The 24,699-nt window shown below is 38.0% G+C and overlaps 1 protein-coding gene across 2 annotated transcripts in view; it reads left to right on the top strand.

The window, feature by feature from the left end:
• The window catches only part of spel1 (DNA mismatch repair protein spel1), a 235,254-nt gene that overhangs the window by 145,165 nt on the left and 65,390 nt on the right, over positions 1-24,699 (top strand). For both annotated transcript variants that reach the window (XM_067143390.2, XM_067143391.2), the window contains 2 exons: positions 7,383-7,570; positions 11,065-11,262. In XM_067143390.2, the coding sequence (XP_066999491.2) occupies positions 7,383-7,570; positions 11,065-11,262 (386 nt within the window). The remainder of the gene's footprint in view (positions 1-7,382; positions 7,571-11,064; positions 11,263-24,699) is intronic.

The following is a 24,699-nucleotide window of genomic DNA, read 5'->3' as shown; positions in this document are numbered from 1 at the left end:
GTGGGATGATGAAAAATAGAAAAAGAGATAAAGAACACTCCAAATACTTAAGAGATGAAAATTAAAATCTGATCACTGAAGATGAGAAGATCAAAGAGACTTGGAGGACTTACTTTGATGAATTACTAAATGTGAATTTCATGCAGCCTACACAAAAAGACATTACCGGTACTACCTCCTGCAAGTCTGCCCCTGACAACAGGTTAGAATTAACATGGAATGATGTAGAATATGCCTGGAAATACATCAAAACTGGAAAATCAGCAGGGGCTGATGAAATTAATGGAGAAATGATCAAGGCAATGGGCATTTCTGGAAAACTTTGGATCTACAGACTCTTTCGTAAGATCTGGAAAGAAGGGGACATACCAGTCGATTGGAAAACAGGCATCATAATTCCAATCTTCAAGAAAGGAGACAGAAAGAAATGTTCCAACTATAGAGGCATCACATTAACATCTCAAGTTGGTAAACTTTATGAAAGAATTATAGAGCGTAAAATCAGACCCCTTATTGAAGAGAACCTCTTCGAAGAACAGTATGGATTCAGAAAGGGGAGATCAGCAACTGATTTAATCTTTACAGTCCGTCAGTTAATGGAAAAATACTATGAACACAACCGAGATTTGTGGTTAGCCTTTCTGGATATCAAGGAAGCATTTGATGCAGTGAATAGAGAGAAGGTGTGGGAAGCACTGAAGAAAATTGGAATACAGGATGACATGATACACTGGATCAAGAATTTGTATGAAGATACCCGAAGTAAAGTCAAAACACCTGTAGGAATGACTGAAACCTTTGATATAAAATCTGGGTTAAGGCAGGATGGTGTTCTGTCTCCTCTTCTTTTCATCACTGTGATGAACGAGATTCAGAGAAAAGTTCACCAAACCATTGGAGGTAAGAAAATGAAAGTTATATTGTTCGCGGATGATATATGCTTGTGGGGAGACTCGAAAGAAGATCTTCTAGGACAAATAAACTGCTAGGCAGAATCTGCTAAGGAATATGGACTCATTTTCAGCCAAGAGAAAAGTGAGGTTATGGTCATGAAGAGATACAGGCAACCAATGGGACACATTGAAATGGAGGGGAAACAGCTACAAATGAACCATCAATTCAAATATCTTGGAAGTGTTATCTCTGATACTGGTTCTATAGATAAGGAAATTTCCCACAGAATTCAGGCAGGTAGCAACTTTTACAAAATAGTTAAAGACATAATATGGAACAAGAAAATACCAACAAAATGTAAGAGAGCCATATATGAAACTTATTACGTACCAATCCTGACCTATGGTTGCGAAACATGGACCATGAGAAACAAAGATGTTAGTAGAATCCAGGCAGCAGAAATGAAATTTGTCCGTAGCATGATCGGCAAAACACGGAGGGACAGAGTCCGTAATGAGGAAATCCGCAAGCAGGCTCAAGTTGTAAGACTGCAGGACAAAACAACAGTACAGCGACTGAGATGGTATGGACATATGCAACGCATGGGTGATAACAGAATACCAAAAAAAAATGTACGATCTAAAACTTGAAGACAAAAGACCAAGAGGGCGACCAAGACTCAGGTACAAGGACATGGTGAAGATTGACATTCAACAGAGAGGAGATACTTTGGAAAGCATTGAAGAAGGAGAGAAGTTCAGGGACCGCAACTGGTGGAGAAGCCTCGTTTGCCGACCCATCGCTTAAGATGGAACGACGTGGGATATGTATGTAAGAGCTATGAACATACATAAGAAGAAATAATAGAGAGATAAATATAATCCATCAAATCGTTCGTGGCAATGGATATTCCAAAAGATTTATTAATGATAAAGTGAAAAATGAACCAAAAACGACTTGAATTAAAAGAGCAAAAAGAGGAAAAGAAATCTGCAGTTCTAACTTTTTGAAATAAGCACTCTTATCAACTGGCTAAAATTTTCAAGGAAAAGAACATCAATGTCGGATACAAAATGGATAATACTGTAATACTAATAAGATAATTTTCAATTCAGATAAGATAGAGAATAAATGTATATTTAATAAATCAGGAATTTACAAATTAACATGCCAAACATGTAAACAACGATACATAGGACAGTCTGGAAGAAGTTTGACTGTAAGGTACAAAGAACATGTTAATGCAGCCAAACATAAAAGATATTCGGCAATGGGAGAACATATGGTTGAAAAGAATCATAAATTCACAGACATTTCTAGACATGAAATTATTACATTCGGCCAAAAAAGGGAAAGTTAATTACTATTTTGGAAAGTTTTGACATTCATCTTACACAAAAAAATAATTTTGAATCAAGTTTAAATGAGAGAAGTGCAGAAAATAACCCACTGTATAGACTAGCATATGATCATTTAAGGAACAAAAAAAAAAAAAAAAAACTTGATCTCAAATTTATATAGTATTCTCATTCAATTCAACAAAATCTTAATGTATTGATCATTTTTATAATATTTTGTAAGTTTTCTTTACTCATTGATATGGTGTATTAGGACAATACTTCTTTGAATTGTGAAAACAAAAGATTGTGTTATGTTTTATTCTTTGATCTGACCACTGATGAAGGGAATGGTTGAATTCCTGAAACATGTTTGGTTGAATAAATTTTCTTCCATTAATAAGTGTATTGACAAGGCTGTTACAAATATAACTATTTTAAATATTTCTGTACTACATTCAAACTAGTCAATACAGATCATACAGTCATTTTAACCTATCATGGTTAAGATTATCAACATTGTCATCATAGTCATCATTATCACCTCTTATACAGTTGGGGTGGAGTAAATATGGTTCCTCTCCATTTTGCTCAATGTGTCCCTCCTCATCCAACACTGTGTTCCACTACTTATTCCATTGCTTTTACCTGTGATAATAATAATTTGACTGTAATCAAATCTATCCTTCATAATCTGGATCTTCTTCTCAACCTCATTACTGTATTTTCATTTCTAATTTGATCGTTTATTTTGAAATTCATTCATCTGTTTAATTTGCCCAAACCTTGTGTATATTTGTCTTCATTTATTGCCTGTATTTTCTTTTCTCTTCCAGGTGAGTTACTCTAGCTACATGATATGGGTTGTGTAACTGTAAGCTTTCATTTGGGAGATGGTGGTTTGAACTCCACCATCAGCAATCAGGGCTGTATCTGAATTAATGCCACAGCTGTTACCTTTTCACTCCTAGCCCTTTACAGAGCTATGGTAGCCAAGAACCTATGTGTGTTGGTGTTATGTTAAACTGCTAGCAAAGAGAATACTGTATTTATATTTGTCATCATTTTTCCCTCTCTCCTCCCTTTGACTACTGTAACATTTAGTGACTTTTGGCTGTATTCAATTCATCACCATAGTCTTGTACAGACCTCAACTCATCGTCCATCACTATGACAAACTGTAAAGTTGACAGTACATTTACCTGTTTGTACTCCATTTTCACTTTCGGGCCATGTTATTTTGCCACCTTGTATCGTGTCACAACTATTCCATTTCAATTAAATTATTGTATCATTTATATTGTTTCTTTTCCTGAATGTTCATTGTGAAATAATGATAAAATTGTACAAAATGAAACAGACTTCATTCCAGTTTTTAAACACATTCACCGGGCGAGTTGGCCGTGCGCGTAGAGGCGCGCGGCTGTAAGCTTGCATCCGGGAGATAGTAGGTTCGAATCCCACTATCGGCAGCCCTGAAAATGGTTTTCCGTGGTTTCCCATTTTCACACCAGGCAAATGCTGGGGCTGTACCTTAATTAAGGCCACGGCTGCTTCCTTCCAACTCCTAGGCCTTTCCTATCCCATCGTCGCCATAAGACCTATCTGTGTCGGCACGACGTAAAGCCCCTAGCAAAAAAAAAAATTAAACCCATTCACCATTGCCCATTTAAATCTCCTGCCGGTGTTATGTTGCCAATAGGTGTTGTGGTTTCACTCTGTGCATATAATTGGAAAACAGTTTGTATCTTTGGCCATTTTTATGATATTTTTATGAAACTAAAACTACAGTGATTGTGAACCTTTCCTCTACATGCTTGGAAAGTTACAGGCTAATTACATAAATATTCGAGGTATTATGCACAGTTGATGCAAACATTCATGAAGTCTGGTGGTTCATGATTTCCACTTTATCACTAGAATTTGCACAAATTTCAAGGTTAGCACTGTACAGAATTGTTTCTGGAAACTTGCAGTTCAGAAAATTCTGTTTGCAATGGGTTCCCAGGCTGCTTTCTGAGAAACACAGAAAAAAAGGAGAATGGCCAGTACTTTGAAATTTCTGACCTGATACAATCAGGAAGGAAATGAAGTTTTGGACCCCATATACACAAGGGATGAGACTTGGGTGTCTCACATGACTCCAGAAACAAGCAGCAGTCGCTGGAATTGCATGAAATAAATTTCATGGTTAAAACCCCTTATTAGCAGTGGTTAATTATATCATATAAATATTTTGAGAGTATTCACCCTTTTTTTTTTTTTTTTTTTCCAGTACTAAAACAATGTATTCACTTGTTAAAATACAAGTATTTGAAGTAGGATGTATTTCATCCCTTCTTCTGGGACTTCTACTGCTCTGTCTCATTCTCCTCAACCTGATGGTTGGTGGGTAGCATGACTGCCCTCGTCCAACGACCTTCTATCCTGAGCCAGCTGATTGATTAGTTGATATGGACGTTGCCCTTTGATGCCATCGAGGAACCCTGCTCTTGTAGTCTTTCCTGCCAGTTTCCTTTAATGCAATGTGGTGCACCATGATGAATGCTGGAATAAATGACCTATCTTCTTTTTGTGATCATTTTCTCTAGACTGATGGTTTCTTCAGCTCTCTTGAGAACTTCTTCAATTGTTAGCCTGTGAGTCCAGGGTATTCGTAACATTCGACGCCAGCACCAATCTACTGCCACATAATGAGTAATAACAATTCCAAAAACATAGAAAAGGTATACATTGAATCAAATTATATGCAAAGTCTTAGAAACATATTGCAGTAATGCCAGGCTATCTCATGTTAAAAGGTCCTTGAAAGCGTGATTTTTTATTTTGAAGGACAATCAGGTAAGTCTATGTAGGGTAGATATGGATTACGCTTGAAGTACAATTAATTATATATCATAAAAACTTTATATCCACGAAAACTTACAGTTGTGTGTGTTGATATTTTTAAAATGCAGCAGAATGTTCTTAAACAAGTGATGCATTTTTATGTAGCTGGTTGAACCGGGAGGGAACTCCTCCCAGACATTCAGTGAAGAAAGTTTCTGAAGAATTGAACTGGTAGAAAGAAGACTGAATGTACATGTAAAATATGTGTAATGTAAGGAGGAGGAGTCTAAAAAAGAGAAGAGAAAGAAAAGGGAAGGTAGCTGACGATGTCTCAGAAGAAGGGATGAAACATGTCCTGCTTGACATAATTGTATTTTGATAAGTGTGAATACATTGTTTGAGTATTGAAAAAAGTGGACTTCTCTCAAAATATTTATACGATATCATTAGTCAAAGGAATGGCAGCAGCACACACATTTTCCAACCAAAGTGAAAGCCAAACAGACAATTTCAACAAACAAGATTATGGCAGCTGTGTTGAGGGATATGTGTGGTGTTCTATTAGTCAAATTTATGCCAAGAGTGATAATAAATGCACCTCCATACTCCACGACCTTTGGCGCGCCATACAGAAAAGGCAATGTGGCGTACTGTCATCTGCAGTTTCGTTGCTGCATGACAATGCACCACCTCATTCTGCTGCTCAAACTCAAGAGTTAATAAAATCCTTTGGATGGGAGCAAACGGACCACCCACCATACAGCCTGGACCTTCACTGTGCAATTATCACCTGTTCTGCTGCCTGAAGGGACTTCTCGGTGATCATTGATTCAACACCAATGAAGAAGTGAAAACAACAGGTGAAGATTGATGGTCTTCGCAGACGGCCGAATTCCACGATGTGAGCATAAACAAATTAGTAGAACACTTGGATAAATGTTTAAACAAAGGTGTAAGGAGTGAAATAGGGAAAGCGCTTCACAATATCTTTACTAGTTTTGTTTTTATTGAAAAATTGACCTTGCTCAAAAAATGTCCTATTACATACCAGGCCCGTCAGGGCTGTTGTGCCATCGGGGTTCTAATGTAATATTCAAATTACAGAAGTCACAGGGTATTTCAGATTGAAACAACTTAATTCTCTGAGCAGTTTTGAGATCTGTAAGGGAAAGGAATAAACAGGTCCAAATCAAGTCTTATATAGTGTGGCAAGAAAGAAAAAACAAATAAACAAGGACAGAAGCCTCCGTGGCTCAGACGGTAGCGCGCTGGCCTCTCACCGCTGGGTTCCGTGGTTCAAATCCCGGTCACTCCATGTGATATTTGTGCTGGACAAAGCGGAGGTGGGACAGGTTTTCTCCGGGTACTCCAGTTTTCCCTGTCATATATCATTCCAGCAACACTCGCCAATATCATTCCATTTCATCTATCAGTCATTAATCATTGCCCCAGAGGAGTGCAACAGGCTTCGGCAGCTGGCACAATTTCTATCCTCGCCGCTAGACGGGGGCTTCATTCATTCCATTCCTGACCCGATCGAATGACTTGAAACAGGCTGTGGATTTTCATTTTCAGACAAGGACAGTATCCAATTCTTTGTACACTGCTGTTTTCAAATATATGTCCCCTCAGTGAGTGTTGAATCCCGTCCTCCTGTTGCTATCTTTCTGTATTAGAGAGATTGGGTGATGTATAAGTAGTTTGAACAATACAGGGTGGTCGGAAACAACGGGAACCAAGTTTATGAGAGTTAGTGTTGGTCGTACTGATTAGTAATTTGAAAAATTTATGTTGATATCTCACGCCATTGTCTTTTTATCAGCTGCTAAAAAAGGCCAATCAGATTGCTTTTCAGGCAAATTCAAATGGGCTTTACGAGGTGGTGTTGTTAAATCTGTGTGTGGCTTGGTCGGGCTTGAGAGCCATGCCGAGAAATGAGCATCAAACACTAACACACAGTGGGTTTCAGCCAATGCCACCATAGCTTGCTTGCTGTGGGCTGAGCCTATGAGTAGGGACGTCCTTGTTCAAGTTCCTCCCTAGGAGAAGTTTATTTCTTCTATTGGTGCTCTCAAGCCGGTCATATGCCACTTGCAGACTTAGCAACACCACCTCACAAAGCCCATCTGAAGTCAACCACGAAGCAATCTAATTGGCTAATTTCAGCAGCTGATAAAATGACAACGGTGCGAGATATCTAATTATTTTTTTCCAATTATTTATCAGTATGACCAAACCTCTCTCACATACGCAGTTCACGTTATTTCCAACCACCCTGTGTAGAGGTATATCCATTTCATGAACTGTAATTTTCAATTTCAGCTTATCACTGACTCTAGCAATATGGGTCAGTTCACCCTTACTACTTTGGATCTCAGTCGTTACGTCCACATGGATACTGCAGCACTGCGAGCTCTGAGCTTGCTACCACCTCCCGGAGCCACTGCTGCTAATCGTTTGCAGAGTGTCTTAGGGCTGTTGGATAAGTGCAGAACAGCCCAAGGTCACAGGTAAAGGTCAAAATTCTTTTTTATGTTAGGCTATCCTGAGAACCTTTGAAGTTAAAGGTATTTCTGACATGGGCTGATATTAAGAAAATCAGGATTGTTTAACTGGCTTTTACAATCTTTGTGCTAATAGCTGGGTAGTAGACTGTACAAATAGTGCTACGTCTATAATTGAACAGTTCTGTTTACTGCATTTTTTTAGATAATAAGTTCAGTAGAATAATTTTTAGATATTCACAAGATGATGCAATTTATCATCATTGTAGTCATTTTCCAACTCCAGTTTTCCAGGTAAGGTGTAAAATCGCTCACCATCTCCTCATGCCTTCATACATCTTCTATTCCAGTACAACTTCCTATGATCAGCTGCATCTTAAGCTGATGTTGTCTTAATATTGTATCATCTTTATCGTCTTGAGCGTGACTGTGTCCCTAACTGTGTCTTATTATCTTCACACTTTACTTTTTGGCCATCTTTGCCAGTCCTTCATGTAATCCCGAACAAGTCCCCGATATGTAGGATATTTAGTACAATAAGAACTTCTCGGTGTAATTTTCAACTGTATATTTGTTTTTAAAACTTGTCAGCATATTATACAATTGCCTTTGCTGAAAGACAAGTAGATTCTCAATTGCCAACTTATGATTCTTACATCATTACTGTTTATTGCTGAAGTTATTGTACTGCATAATGGTTGACAGGCCACAATACCTTACAGAGACACCTACACATCATGAAAATCAGTCAAGATCTGATGTGTAGAAGATGCGGTAGGGAGGAAGAGACCTCTGCGCATGTGTTATGTCAGTGCGAGGCTCTTGCAAGCACTAGACATCAATACCTTGGCTCACATTTCGTGAGCCTGGAAGACATCAGGAATGCCAACATCCGGACACTGGTATCCTTTATAGGAGCACTAGGGCTGGACTAGGCAAACCCGTTTAAGGGACACAAAGGGTCTTCACAGACCTACGTGTGGAGCCCTGCCAAGGCAGGGCTCACCCATTCTTTATCTATCTATCTATCTATCTTCCTGTGGAAACACCATTGGTCTGCACTGGTTAGGATAGTGCCTGGACAAGACTATTGGTCTAGGTAGGTTAGGGTAGGGCCTGGACAAGACCATTGGTCTGGATAGGTCAGGATAGGGTCTGGACAAGACCTTTGGTCTGGATTGGTTAGGGTAGTGGGCCCTGGACATGGCAATGAACACATCTCTTCTCTGCGAGGAATTTCACATAAGTTTTGCATGCTTTCTACTTTCTACTTCATCACCTTTTTATAAAAATTGCATGAATAGGTCTGGAATTTTACCAAAGTTAGCTGCCAGTTCAGTGCTAAACAAGTAAACACAGCAGTCTATCACCTACATGTGTATATTTTTCACCATTTGGTAAGTAGTCAGTTCTTGACTTATCTGTCTAAATGTTACTCTCCATATGTATGTGTCATAAATGAAAATGAGTAGGTACATTTTCTTGTAACCATTTTTATGTTTTCTTAGTTTAAGATTTTAAATTTAATAGTCAATTCACATTGTGGCACAATTTACTTGATGATATCCAAGAATTAAAAAAATCATCCCATTTTTTAATTTCTAAAAGTTGGCTGGAATGTAAGTAACAGAACATGAAAATCATGACAGAATGCTTTTCTATACTCTGTACACTGTTCACACAGAATATTTTTTTTGTGTGTGTGTGTTTTTTACCATGGATGTCTATTGCAATTGTCACATTTCTTATATTCTTGTTTGATTCCGGGAAGCGACCTACCGGAATTTCACAGGATAAGTTGCACTTTTGGGGAGCAAGCCGTTAGCCTCAGGAATGTTCAGTTTCGCTTTCCGGTTAGCAGCGAGATTGATGAACAGCAGAGTGAGCCTGTTTGTCGTTGTATTTCACATTCCATTCAAAGGTAGAAATTTATTTTGTGTTGAATGGCACAGTGAAGTGTAGCAAATATCTGTCGTGTGATGCAGTAGCCTATATCAGGATTAGAAACATAATCGTGTGAAATTGACTAACATGGTGCATATTTGTCTTGTGATAGCCTAGTAATGGGTATGGAAAATGCCATAAAATTCCTTGATATTGAAGACAAAATTAAAATCTGTCAAGCAGTGGACTGGCATAAGTGTGCAGAGGTCATGAATGTTAAAACGCACACCTTCGAGTTTCGACTCAATCACTCAAGTTGGTCAAAGTTTTGTTCGATTCAAAATGGTGGCCAAAGTCATTCATGGCAGTTCCACATGGTTGAGTGTAACCTCCAATTCATTGTCTAAGAGTGTGACAAGAAAATAATGTTTAATAACCCACTGCTCCAAAATAAAAGGCTTCTACTACCATTTGTTTTAGAAAGAGTGTGACCTGCAATAATACTTCAATATTTTTTGTTGGTCCCTGTGCACATGTTTTCATATTTGTTGTGTGGTGGTTTTTACGCCTTTCATTGAACTTGTTATTTTATAATTCCCACCAGAAAAGATTTTCATATTTGTTCTCTCGTGTTTTTCACACCTTTTAATACTTTCCTCTTATCTTTAGAAATGGTAGATAGGCCTACAGTTTTCACTGTATACGACGTAATATGTCCTCATGTTGGAAAAAATAGTATCTTGTGTTTCCATATCCCTGTTGGATAGTGTTTCTTTGTATATTCATTAGTACGTTTTCTCGCTTAACATGTTCTTTTTCCTTGTCCCCTGCAGAAACGTCTTAATGAGGTCTCACTGTATTTCCTCTATGACGCATACTAATTCATGTACCACAAGAATTTTTTACTTCTCATACTTACATTTTAGGAGCCAGCCTGATGCACATTGATTATTACTCTGAATATCCACTGTCTATTGAATACGGTCTTTAGACAGATTAGCCGTGAGTGAGCCATAGTGAGTAATACAGTGATAGCCATCTTATTGTCTGTCCCACAATTTTATAAATACTTACGGGAAGAGAAATGAGCAGTTGCGCATTGTATAAAGTACAGCAGCGTCACCTTTCCTGATTCAAATCGCTAGCACGACTAAAGAAAATCCATTGGCTACAAACCAATCATCGTTTACAAGAAAGGAATCAACCATCGTTTGCAAGAAAGGAATGGGTAATAAAGGAATGGACAGATCCATTGTTGTTGAAATGTTAAATGGAATTTAAAATTCCTGTTGTACTTGTTACAACAGCACACCTGCCGGAGGGTGGCTGTATGTGTCACAGGTTTCTTCATTTTAATTTTTTTTTTTTTTTACATGTGGTAAAAACAAGAATGTAAATTTATATCAATAGTAGTAAAATGTCATGAAAGTTAGCCAGAAGACTAGTAAAGAGTACTTTTCCAGCATAATATTGCTGATGTCCAATGAAACTGGTATAAAATTTCGTAGAATTTCATATTAGTCTATAGTTAATCTGCTTATGTCTACAGATGATAGAATGAACAATATGTTAATACCGCTGAGAAAGTTCTGGAATTGGTCTGTTTTTGTTTACAGATTATTGGCACAGTGGGTTAAACAACCTTTGAAGGATCTGAACCTTATAAATGAACGTCTTGATATTGTTGAAGCCCTTTTCAAGAATGGTGAGCTACGTAGTGTTTTATACAGTGAGCATTTACGCCGCATTCCTGATTTCCTAGCTCTTTCCAAGAAACTGCAACGCCAGAAAGCTAATATGCAAGACTGCTACCGGTAAGTTACAGAAAAAGAAAGAAATAAAAGATACCTTTCAATTTTTTCCCAATGTTGCATTCAGAATGGTATGAACAGGCCTTACATATGATTTCCTCTTTTGTATAATATATTGGAGGATAGGTATGAATAGCAAGCAATTCAGTTTTCAAACTCATTTTATCCTCTAAATTTAGCTTATTCTTAAGTTAATCCTTATGTTACCAAAGGGGAGGCAACAATTTTTACTCTTAGAAAATACTAGAGAGACTGAAGTTCTCCTAAAGTCTGTTCAAACAAATAGGTGAATAATTGGCTATCCTACCCATATTCTTTCAAATCAAAATACCAGAACGATCTTCTAGCAAGGTACCGGATGAAACAAAAAATATCAGTCACCTTCATAGATCTAAGTGCAGCCTATGATACAGTGGGGGGACATGGACTTCTCCATAAATTATTCCATGCTTTTCCATGTAGAAAACAACAAACTTCATTGACAGCTTACTTCCTCGAAGAACTTTCCTTGACAAGAACAGCCCTCAACTGAATCCAGACTGGTCATGGAAGGTGTGCAGATGCCCTGCGTAAGTGGTGAATGTGGTGCTGAGAAAAAACCGTTCAACATTGAGAGATTTTTAATACTAAACTAACAGGGTGTGGGGTAATGAGCTTACAAAATTTAATATGTTCCTGACTCCTTTACTGAATTTACAAACATTATAAAACTGCATTTAAAATGGAAAATTTGGAATTCTGGATTTAACTTGAAAATTATGAATAACATTCATTAAATAAAATACACACTCGTCGGACCTTGTACTCACACTTACTTGTTACCTGCTTACTTACACATACGTTATTTGAAGGGCGCCAGCTGCCACTCAGTGCAGCAATAATAGAATGAGAATCTTGACTATCTCTAGGGTGTGGGGTAATAAGCTTACTTTTGACAACATACCATATAAGTTCTGGGAAAAGGAGATTGGCGTTCGGTTTCCCCATTAATTTTGAGGTTAAGATATTTTACTGTCATCGAAATAAAACTATGAATTTGTTTGATAGAACAAAATATATTCTTTAAATAATATATAAAAAATAGTGAGTCTTGTTGCGATAAAACAGATGAGAATATGAAATTATGACATTGCAACTGAAAGAAACTAGGCATGAATTTGAATTCTTCTTGACCGGACATTTAACAATTTATACGAAATATTTCCCCCACTGATTCACTTGACTGTACCTTCAACACTTTGAGTGTAATTACGACGTATTCCTTTGATCTGGTGTTTACTGTAGATGTGTCACGCCTAACTTGGTGATACATCCTTGTGACTGCTTCTTCTCCATATCATCTGACTTCTTTGTAAGTCAATATGGTATTACCTCATAGTAGGTGGTATCCCTCTCTGACTCCATGGTAAGCCCTTGCGTCCGTGTCTTCCACTAAGTGACGGACCAACTTTGGCCTCACTCTCTCAATGACCAATAATTAATGGCTCACTGAGTCTTTTCCATCTCTCGTTCACACTCGTTGACTGACCGACTGAGGCCTCTTCATCTCGTAGACTTCTTCACTGTTCAGCTTCCGTTTAAATAATGACTGACGCTACAATATGCATCCACCTTTTATAGACGTTGGTTGACACAGCTACGTAATCTCCAGAAATAACAATGACATACTCCCACAACGCCTCAAACCGTTGCATGTAATGGTGAAATCCCCTGGGGCGGCTGAGTCTCTGAGCGAATTGCTAAAAGCTCACGATGACGTAGCCATGACGTGGTGATGACTTGGCAGAAATGTTAGCAGTATAGCAATATAACAACGTCACATCCACATCTGATACATCGAAACTCTCACTGTACAGATATTTAATGTTAATCTACATATACGTATATATGCATACACTCAATTACAAATACGCAAGCGACAAGCATTTTATAATGGAATTGAATAATAATTATAACAAAATAATAATAATCTCACAGATAAAATAATAATACGGACAAAATAATAATAATAATAATATCACAGATGCAATAATAATAAAATACAGATATTACCTTGTAACGGGATTTGAACCGTTACAACATGTAGTGACTGAGTGCAAAAACCGGGCTTACTGTGGAGACTTTTGATTTTCTGATAGTGACTGCTAGTGCAGTAGACTGTATAAACATACTAAGTGTAATTCTCTGTAGCTTTCTTATCCCAACTTCCTTCCTAACGTCTTCTTTTCTCATTCTGTCTTTCCTTGTCTTTCCTATCATACTTCTTAGGAATTTCATCTCACTAGCTTGAATTCTACTCTCTTTCCTCCTAGTCAAAGTCCAAGTCTCAGCTGCATAAGTCAGTATGGGTACATAGTACATTTTGTAAATTATCTCTTTACTTTTCCTTGGTACTTCTTTGCTCCAAACAAGTTTTCTTACACTTTGATACAATGCATTACCCTGCTGTACCCTCCTGCTAATCTCCACGTCCACCCTAGCATTTTGCATTAATTCACTGCCCTCACAACAGTTGCACAAACTCTTGGCATTCTGGAGATAAGATTTTGTAGTGTTTTTGGAGATATTGCAGTCCAACACGTATGTAAATTATTCCATAGATCTTCAACATTATATGACCTCAGTTTTCTGACCCCTCTGTAAAGTTCATCCTATAAGATTTCAGTGAGATTTGTCAGGCGACTGACTTTGCCAAATCATATTTTTCAGTTCCTCACATTTCTCTTTTCTATTGACATACCCTCTGCACAATTTAGAAGCATGTTTGGGATCATTGTCCTGCTACAGAAGAAACCCACGACCAATAAGTCTCTTCCCAGATAGAACTGTATTGTTGAGCAGTATTCTGTGATATCCTTCCTTCTTTAATGTTCCATTAATTCTCACTAGATCACAGACTTTATCACCTGCAAAACATCCCCACACCATGACTAACCCTCCACTGTGCTTCACCGTTGGCATCACACATTGCCTCACGATACGTTCTCCATGCAGGCGACGAACAAACATTTGACGATGACTTCCTAATACTTCAAACTTAGATTCGTCCATGAATAACACCTTGGACCATTGCTACACGCTCCAGTTTCTATGTTGCTGTGCCCATTGCAATCATTTCACCTTATTTTGATTGCATAATAATAGGTATATTGGCTGTTATGCACCACTTTAAACCTTGTTCATGAAGACACGTTGCACTGTTGAGACAGAGCTTGGAGTTGCTCGCATACTATTTACTTCCTTGCAAATTTCGGGTGCTGTTTGGGTCCTCTGACGTTTACTCTGTACACATATGAATTTATCTTCCCTGTATTAAAGCATTGGTGCCAAAACGTCTTTTTCACAACAGTATTATATTTTTTTAATAATATAAGTAGCAGTGCTAGCTGTCACAAGAGTTCAAGCTCAGTTTGTGGCAGACCACAGTAACGAGATCTAAGCTCAGTGTGTTGTAGAACATGCTACATCTGCTGACTAGAGATGTGTTTTTCCCTGACCTTCATGCTCGCCTCAATGAAATGTCTGCAATTCACAGCTCCGAAGCTGTGAACACACTGAAGGCAACACCGCAGAGGACTTTTTAAAATCGAAGTCAGTTGATGGCAGGCAACCCTTCAGAGGCTATTTTTGAAGTCGTTGGAAACCTGTTCACCCCCAAAAAATTATGGAACAACATCCTAACTCTAGTTGGTGTAGAGAAAGAACTGAGAAAATTATCATGTGCAGTTACAGTTAGTCCGCAAGCATTCTGTAGGACTACACAGTCTTCCAGAAAATGGTAAAAGAAAAAAACGTGTGTTCAGATACCTCTCCATTGAATAACTGCATTTTGTGCTCCCTGAAAAAGGACTATCCCAAATTTATGACAACCATTATACAAGCTGTATGGTACCCTATGTCAAATGTGGATGCCAAGTGCTCTTTCTCACATTATGATGGGGTAATAAGTGACCATAGGAGATGATTGAAACCAGAGAAAACAAACATTCTCATGATGATTGGATTTTCGAACAGGTAATTGATCTACTTTATATCTAGTTGATTTCTTCAATTAAGTGAACCTAATGGATGGTATTTCTATTTATAGTTTTTGGTTATCTCATTTTGACCAATTTGAGATTGAAGATATTTCAAGCAATATGGCAACAAATGATTTGTGTAACACAATGATAGTTAGCAGATAAGAAGTGTAGACATGATACTGTATAGGCCTTTGGGCTTATGCCATGTCATGAAAATAAGGTGAAATTCGTTACGTTTCGCTGAGAACTGTGCTCTGTGTCATCAGAAGAAAATCTTGACTGTCCATGAGAAAGGCTTCTTAAACAATGACTTTTTGAAATTTAGACATTATAATAGAAGTGGAAATGGTACATTCATTCGTCACCAGATGGCTCTTCAGACGTGACACAGCGCTAGCGTTCAAAGCTGAAACTGACCGAACCATCAGAATCAGTCTAAGAGGGTCACATAACATGTGTACGTAACATATGACATTGACAGGTGTATGGCATTGACACAAGCCGGGAATGAAACATCTGGCGATGTGGAACGTACAAATTTTGAAAACACTGAGACGAAATAACAATAGTGAAGGGACAGGGAAGGGAACTACCTACGTAAATCCTTAACGGCTGGCAACCAGGTATTACTTGATAGCCAGTGTCCCTTTAAAGATAAAAATTTCATGTTGTTCCGTATTGAACTGTATCACAATTAAATTGAAATAACAAATAACGTGGTTCAACCTATTCAATACAAGTAAATAAGAAATGTAGTGTTACATTCTTATTTGATTTTGAGCGGAAGCGGTACCGGTTTCGATCACCATTCTGGGTCATCATCAGCTGAATAAAAATTTAAAAAAACAATGCATAGGAAAACAAGAACTTACAGGATGAGTCTTTCACAAAAGCAGTTGAAGAAGCAATATAAGATAATAGGGATTAGCACTGCTTGATTTTAAATCAGAAAATCTAGAAGAAGTTGAAGGTCAGTCACTTGTATGAAGTAAGGCGCAATCCTCTGAAGAGTAGCATAACACACGCAATGTTCGGCACTGTGCCTCAAAATGTTTACGAGAAGAGATGAACAGTTAAGTGAGCCAGCCTGCATATACTATCAGGTGCGAAGTCACAGCATGATTTAATAAATATGAAGTCCCAAAATTGTGTAGAAGTCAAAGACGAGTCGCTTGAAGCAAGATTCTAGCTCCTGAAGATCAGTGCAACATACTCAGTGTCCAGCACTGTGCATTCAAATGCCAGCGAAACTCGGTGAATAGCTTAATGATCAAGCCTGTAATTGTTTCGGTTGTGAAAATATATATAATTTAATATAATTGAAGTATGTAAATAGGATCTTGTAGATTCTTTAGAATAGTTGACGTAAAAAACAATTGTGAAGAGAAAAATGGTAAAAAGCGCAATACCGGAAACAAATGAAAAACGCATATGCACAGTGCGCTACTTCTTGAAGATAAGAATTCGGGTCGTAATTGAGGTAGTCCAAGGAAGCGCAAGGCACAAGTCTAAATTTGAATGTTGCAAATACCCAAAATGCAGGTGGCACTATAGTATACAGTTCAATTCGGAAAGTAGGTGGTTTTTTTTTTAAATCGAGAGAAGAGGTGAAAAGAAAAGATAGGATAAGTTAATAAAGGAGGGGGATTAGTAGATAAGAGAAGATTAAAAGGATTGGAAGTTAAAAGAGGATGGGAAAGGATAGGGTAAGGAAATAAAGGAGAGGTAGTTTAGGGTGGGTTAGGAGGGTGAGGTATTGGAGGTAGAAAACATGGGTGGGAGCTGTGTAAGGCATGGAAAATTGAATTTGGGTTTTAAAATTTAGTATTTTTGAGAAGAAGAATTAGGAAGTCAAATAGAATATTGGGTTTTTCAGAAATGTCCTTTAAATTGAAATTAGGGTTGAAGTATTGGTCAAGGTGATCAAAACAATTTTCAGTAGTGTTTAGAAGGGGGCCTTTGTTAATGATTTTAGGTATTTTTATGTGTTTTTTAATATTGGTGAAACTATGCTTGGAGTCTTGTATGTGTTGTCCTATAGCAGAGAATCTGTTGTATTTAATGGCGTTGATATGTTCGGAGTATCTGATATTAAAGTTGCGTCCAGTTTGTCCGATGTACGAGGAGCTGCAATTGTTACATTTGAATCTGTATACTCCAGATTTAGAAAGAGCATTAGATTTATTTAGTGATATAGAGTTGTATAATATATCAAGATTTCTGTTATTGGTTCTAAAAGAAATTTTCATGTTGTGCTTTTTAAGAATATTGGTTATTTTATAAGCATCTTGAGTAAAAGTGGAAAATGCAGTGGGTTTGGTTTTGTCTTTTGATAACAAAGGCCCCCTTCTAAACACTACTGAAAATTGTTTTATTCACTTTGACCAATACTTCAACCCTAATTTCAATTTAAATGACATTTCTGAAAAACCCAATATTCTATTTGACTTCCTAATTCTTATTCTCAAAAATGCTAAATTTGTAAACTCGAATTAAATTTTCCATGCATCACACAGTTCCTACCCATGTTTTCTACTCCAATAACCCACCCTCCTCACCCACCCTAAACTACCCCTCTTTTATTTCCTTATCCTATCCTTTCCCATCCTCTTTTAACTTCCAATCCTTTTAATCTTCTCTTATCTACTAATCCTCCTCCTTCATTAATTATCCTATCTTCTCTTTTCACCTCTCCTCTCGATTAAAAAAAAACAAAAACACCTACTTTCCGAATTGAACTGTATACTATAGTGCCACCTGCATTTTGGGTATTTGTAACATTCAAATTTAGACTCATGCCTTGCATGCTACCTTGGACTACCTCAGTTCCGACCTGAATTCTTATCTTCAAGAAGTAGTGCGCTGTGCATATGCATTTTTCATTTGTTTCTGGTATTGCGCTTTTTATCATTTTTCTCTTCACAATTGTTTTTTACGTCAACAGTTCTAAAGAATCTACAAGATTCTATTTACACACTTAAATTATATTAAAATATATTAAATTGTATTATATATATTTTCACAACCAAAACAATTACAGGCTTGATCATTAAGCTAGTCACCGAGTTTTGTCGGCATTTGAAAGCACAGTGCTGGACATTGAGTATGTTGCGCTGATCTTCAGGAGCTGGCATCTTGCTTCAAGCGACTCGTCTTCGACTTCTACACAACTTTAGGACTTCATATTTATTAAATCATGCTGTGACTTCGCGCCTGATAGTATATGCAGGCTGGCTCACTTAAATGTTCATCTCTTCTCGTAAACATTTTGAGGCACAGTGCCGAACATTGTGTGTGTTGTGCTACTCTTCAGAGGATTGTGCCTTACTTCATATAAGTGACTGACCTTCAACTTCTTCTAGATTTTCTGATTTAAAATCGAGCAGTGCTAATCCCTATTATCTTATATTGCTTCTTCAACTGCTTTTGTGAAAGACTCATCCTTTAAGTTCTTGTTTTCCTATGCATTGTTTTTGTATTTTTATTTGACTGATGATGACCCAGATTGGTGATCGAAACCGGTACCGCTTCCGCTCATAATCAAATAAGAATATAACACTACATTTCTTATTTACTTGTAATTGAATAAATTGAACCACGTTATTTGTTGTTTCAATTTAATTGTTAGCCAGTGTCCCTGTTGAAATTGTTAGGATTTCTGCGTATTTCCACAGCTTCCCATATAATCCTGCACCTGTAGTGTCTAGTGTGGATAAGAGCTCGAGCATCTTGGAACATGACATCATGTCCCGACGATAGAGCATGCTCACCTATTGCCGATTTGTCTGGCTGGTTGACATGAATTTCATGTTCCTTGATACGGGTACCAATGGACCGGCACGTTTGGCCGATGTGTACCTTACTGGAAGTACAGGAAATTTTTTATACCCCAGGATGTAAAAGTGGGGACAATTTGTCCTTGGTTTTACTCAGACTGTGAGCAATTTTAGTGGCGGTGCCAAACACGGTTTTTATATTGTGTTTGCGGAGGACTGTGGCAATTCGATCTGCGATGTTGTGAATGTAAGGCAAATAGGTAGTTCTTCACTTCTTCCTTCTGTGAGCTTTGCTTGGTCATTTCTCTGGGATGTAGGGCTCTATGAATCTGCAAACCGCTGTAACCATTACCCTTGAACATGACTTTGAGCGTGTCCATCTCCACCTGGATATTTGATGGCTCACTAATTCGTCTCGCCCTCTTGGTTGACAGCTTGTTGACGAAATAACAAGAGTCCCTGACGTATGATTCAGTAGTCCTATGTGTGGTTGAAGCAATTTGCTTAGGTATTTAGCCAGAGCATACGTAGGAGAACCTATCACACTAATAGGTCTGAGGGGAACATCTTTTTTATGGATCTTAGGTAGTCCATATAATCTAGGGTCACTGCATGCCCCGGGGACAGATGTTTAGCCTCCTCTTTTGGAATTGAAGATTGCCTTAAGAGCTTCACGGTGGCATTGGACTCACAAGTGGTGGGGTCACGTGAACTCAGTCTGTAAACAGGCTCTGATAATATAGCCAAGATCTTATTCTTATTTCGCTGTCACTCCCCCTAAAATTCCCACTGAGGAATTAATTACTTCCGTTGAGGCAGCCATACACAAACTACCTATAGATGAGGCTGAGGGATTAAGACAGAAATGTGTGAGACTCATAAGGTCCGCTGTTGTACCTACGCTCAATTTAACAAGAGGCGAAAGGAGAGCTCTGGAGGAACTTAGAGATGATTCTGAACTGACCATTCTGTCAGCTGATAAAGGTAATCATAATCTATAAGTTTCATTTCCGTATTGATCGTAGCTACAACATAAGATTGATAGTGAAGCCTCCACCTTATCAATACATTTATATACATACTATCATTCACAGTACCGGTTTCAACCCTTCAAGGGTCATCCTCAGCTGACAATTACAAATATAGTTCTTAAAACATCACAATGGAAAATGTTGTACAGTCGTGACAATTGTCCAATTCAACAGACCGTCTAAAACAAATGATACAATTAAAATAGTAAAATAAGTCCTCTCTTCTTGGATTGTAAAAGGGTTACGTAGTATAAAAGGACATGTCATTTGCAAATGTTTTTGTTGTTTTGATCAGCGTAAAAATTGAAACTTGCAATGCTATGTATGCACTGATAGTGGTATTCTTGAAGTGTCCACTATTTTGCGTTAAAACTTATGGCTAATTGATTAAAACATTTCGAGGGTTTATTCTTGTAATAACTATATTGTTTGTTTTACCGTGTTCCTCTGCTGTTAGTATGAGCATCTTGAAGTGACTTGGACACTGTTTTTGAAGAATTGATGATGATGCTTGTTGTTTAAAGGGGCCTAACATCGAAGGTCATCGGCCCTTTTGAAGAATTGGGTAGCTGTCTAGTATTCAATTCGAGGCATATTAATATATATGTACAAGACTCATAATATATACTAATGCTGAGTTGATAGTAAAATGCATTTTATAAGAATAAAAATTTGTTTTAGCGACGTGCTCCTTAATTTGGTGTTGTATAATTTTATCAGGTGTCAATTTGTTTTACAATACTTGATATCTTGATTTTGAAAGATAGCGTGAAGGCTTCTTCCTTTTATGTTGTAGGCCGTATTTATTCTATATGTTGACACTGTTGTGCATTACACGGCAGCACGTCGAGTACTGTCTTTTTTTTGAAGGTTTCTTGAATTTATTTGAATATTTTTCGAGTTCAAATTTCATCATAATCTATAAGTTTCATTTCCGTATTGATCGTAGCTACAACATAAGATTGATACTGAAGCCTCCACCTTATCAATACATTTATATACATACTATCATCAGACAGTACTGCCTATTTGCCTTACATTCACAACATCACAGATCGAATTTCCACAGTCCTCCGCAAACACAATATAAAAACCGTGTTTGGCACCGCCACTAAAACTGCTCACAGTCTGAGTAAAACCAAGGACAAATTGTCCCCACTTTTACATCCTGGGGTATAAGAAATTTCCTGTACTTGCGGTAAGGTATACATCGGCCAAACGTGCTGGTCCATTGGTATCCGTATCAAGGAACATGAACGTAATATTCATGTCAACCAGCCAGACAAATCGGCAATAGGTGAGCACACTCTATCGTCGGGTCATGATGCCATGTTCCAAGATGCTCGAGCTCTTACCCACACTAGACACTATAGGTGCAGGATTATATGGGAAGCTGTGGAAATACATAGAAATCGTAACAATTTCAACAGGGACACTGGCTATCAATTAATACCTGGTTGCCAGCCATTAAGGATTTACATAGATAGTTCCCTTCCCTGTCCCTTCACTATTGTTATTTCGTCTCTGTGTTTTCCAAATTTGTACGTTCCTCATCGCCCGATGTTTCATTCCAGGCTTGTGTCAATGTCATATGTTATGTGACCCTCTTAGACTGATTCTGATGGTTCGGTCTGCTTCAGATTCGAACGCTAGCGCTGTGCCACATCCGGAGAGCCATCTGGTGATGAATGAACGTACCCACTTCTATTATAACGTCTACATTTTAAAGAGTCATTGTTTAAGAAACCTTTCTCGTGGACAGTCGAGATTTCTTCTGATGACACAGAGCACAGTTCTCTGCGAAACGGCATAAGCTAAAAAACCTCATGCCTATAAGTATGGGCCGTGAAAGCATCAATGACAAAATAAGAATTGTATTTGTATGAACGTCTTTGTAAATATACGTACATAAAATACCTAATGGGCAGACTGCGAACAGACCGGAAGATAATTCCGATACACAAAGAGCCCAATGCCCTCATGTGGTGGATATTTTCAAGGAGCAAGAGGTATAAACATTCACATTAGTTGCTCTCATCCACAAATACATCGAACTACCTTGTTAACCAACTTCAGTCAATGCTTATCTCAGTCAGAAGATGATATTATTCCCATTGAGCATCAATATTTTGATCAAGAGGAGACTACGTTCCAGTCAGAATTAAAAGAATGGAAGAAGAAATTCACTCCTCCAGTGAAAACGATTCTGAGTTTGACACACTCGTGGGAATTGTCGGAATTTCTGAGTAACTATCCATCTCTTACCTGGTCCAAAACACTCTGCTACAAAATATTACTACGCCAGGAGAAAACAGCATCTCGGTCACCAAGGTAGAAAGTCCTCGAATCCACAACGTGCAACCAAGAGAGAACGCCAAGAAAGAAAATGTAAAAGTGATCATCAGCTCACTCTGTTTCAGTTCTACAATCAGCAAAAGAAAGCCATACATAGGTTGAATCCAAAATCTGAATCTTGCAGTGTTCATATTTCCAAAATATTTGCTACTTATTCCGATTTATTTTCCATCGAAAATTCCAATATAAGGCTTGATTACTGCTCCAAAATGAGTGACGTAGACTGTGTACAGCTAGATGAAACATACAGTCCTAGAATCACAAAAGAAGAAATTTCCGTAGCAACACGTCGAATTGCAATAGATACCGCTCCTGGTCCCTACCGTGTCCTGGTAAAAGTCATCAGGGACGACGCAGTATGCAAAATCATAGCAATAATTGCGACTCGAATGCTTTCAACAGGCAAAATACCCCAGTGTCTAAAGCATGCTAGAACCATGTTGATACATAAGTAAGGCAATGTTGAATGTCAAACTGGAAATCGGTATCGATCTGTTCGGTAATTAGATGTGTTATTGAAAGGGTATTAGATCAGCATTTGCTCTCCTTTGTAACTTTCAACGAACACCAAAGAGGCTTTAATGACCAGCCAGGATGCCTTATAAATACTTGCATTCTCAGAGCACTCCTCAAGACAGCAAAGACAGATAAGCAAGATGTTACCACAATTTTTTTATACATATTGAAAGCCTTCTACAGCTTCGGACATCAGCACCTAAATCCAACATTAGCTGCTGAGCCACTTCCATCTAAACTGAAGGAACTAATCATCAATCTACAGACTGACAATACAAGACAGATCGAAACTACTAAGGGTAAAACGAAGCCAATTCACTTGTTAAGAGGACTTATGCAGGGATCATCATTATCACGAGCATTATATAAGCTGGCCACAGATTTATTTTTTTATGAGATTACAGTAGAGAACCTACTACAAGAATATGGCAAATCAGTTTCTGCAGAATTGCCCCCTCTTAGTACTATGGGTTTCGCCAACGATACAGTCAATGTTGGCAAAAACAAGGGAGCAGTTCTTGAGTTGACACGCATTGCTATCACGTTGTTCCAGGAAATCGGTTTACAGATGAATGCCAACAAATGTGTGGGCATATGTATTGAGAAGGCGAAGCTCGTAGATGGAGTCCTCGATATTCACGAAAATTTTAAGATCAGTACTATTAACGAAAGGGAAGAATTCAATATCTTGGTGTCACTTTTAATGAAACACTCACCTTTGATGTGACCTCCTCTTTGAAAATCTTGCATAAGTAGTTAGATGCACTTTCAGCCTCACCTTTGTTAAAGGCAGATCAAAAGTTCATTGTTTTGAACAAAGTAGTCAGCCCTACTCGTGTATGCTTTTCAGACTGCTGAAATAAGACAAGTACCAGTTAGCTTCCTGAAAACCACTGACCAAATGTTAAAGAGCTCCCTAAAGGAAATTTTGCAGTTATCTACTGATACACCTGATAGTATTCTGTATTCTGATTTAATATTCAAAGGCCTCAGACTTTTCAAAATAACCTGGGAAGTACATCCGCAACAAATAAACACACACAACGCTCTTCGCCAAGCCAGCAGTAGCTACGTTTTAAAGAGGCATGATCTGTCATCCAAAACTGCATTGTTTACAAGCCCTCAACATCACAGATGTTAACAGATTCTCCAATAAAGGCAGTGACCTTCCAAATCTGAGAAAAATCTGCCAAGAACTAAGAAGTCATGAAATGGCAATTTGGTGCTCTTTGCCTCAGAAAGGGATCGGTGTAGAGCTTTATAAAGTGTACACTCCGGCCAACAATTGAATTAGGCATCACCAAGGACTTTCTTGTAGTGAATAGCGAGAGACAATCAAGATATCAAATGTTTCTGCAGTACAGACTATTCTGGGCAGAACTCGGGATGGAAATCTCTGTCGCAGATGTGTCAGAGAGAAAAAACACTGGCTCACATTCTGGGTTCTTGCCGCTGCGGTGAAGTACTGAGAAATTCACATCACCACAAAATAAGATCACTGATTGCAGAAGAACTCTGCAGTAAAAACTTCAGTGTGCATGAAAGTCCATGGTTTGTCTATGGCAGGGAGTACAAGACAAATTGACATAATTGCCTTTAAAGATAAAGACAAGAAAGGCTTCATTATCGATCCGACCATCCAATTTGAGCACCGTGTTGGCTAGCCTACTGAAGTCCACCTTGAAAAGCAGAACATTTACTTGCCTGCCATACCGTTCTACAAAAATAAATACCAGCTGA

This window comes from Anabrus simplex, chromosome 3 (assembly GCF_040414725.1).
Source record: "Anabrus simplex isolate iqAnaSimp1 chromosome 3, ASM4041472v1, whole genome shotgun sequence".
NCBI lineage: Eukaryota > Metazoa > Arthropoda > Insecta > Orthoptera > Tettigoniidae > Anabrus > Anabrus simplex.
The sequence above is the reverse complement of the archived record's forward strand: the minus strand, read 5'-3'. Positions and strand labels throughout refer to the sequence as shown.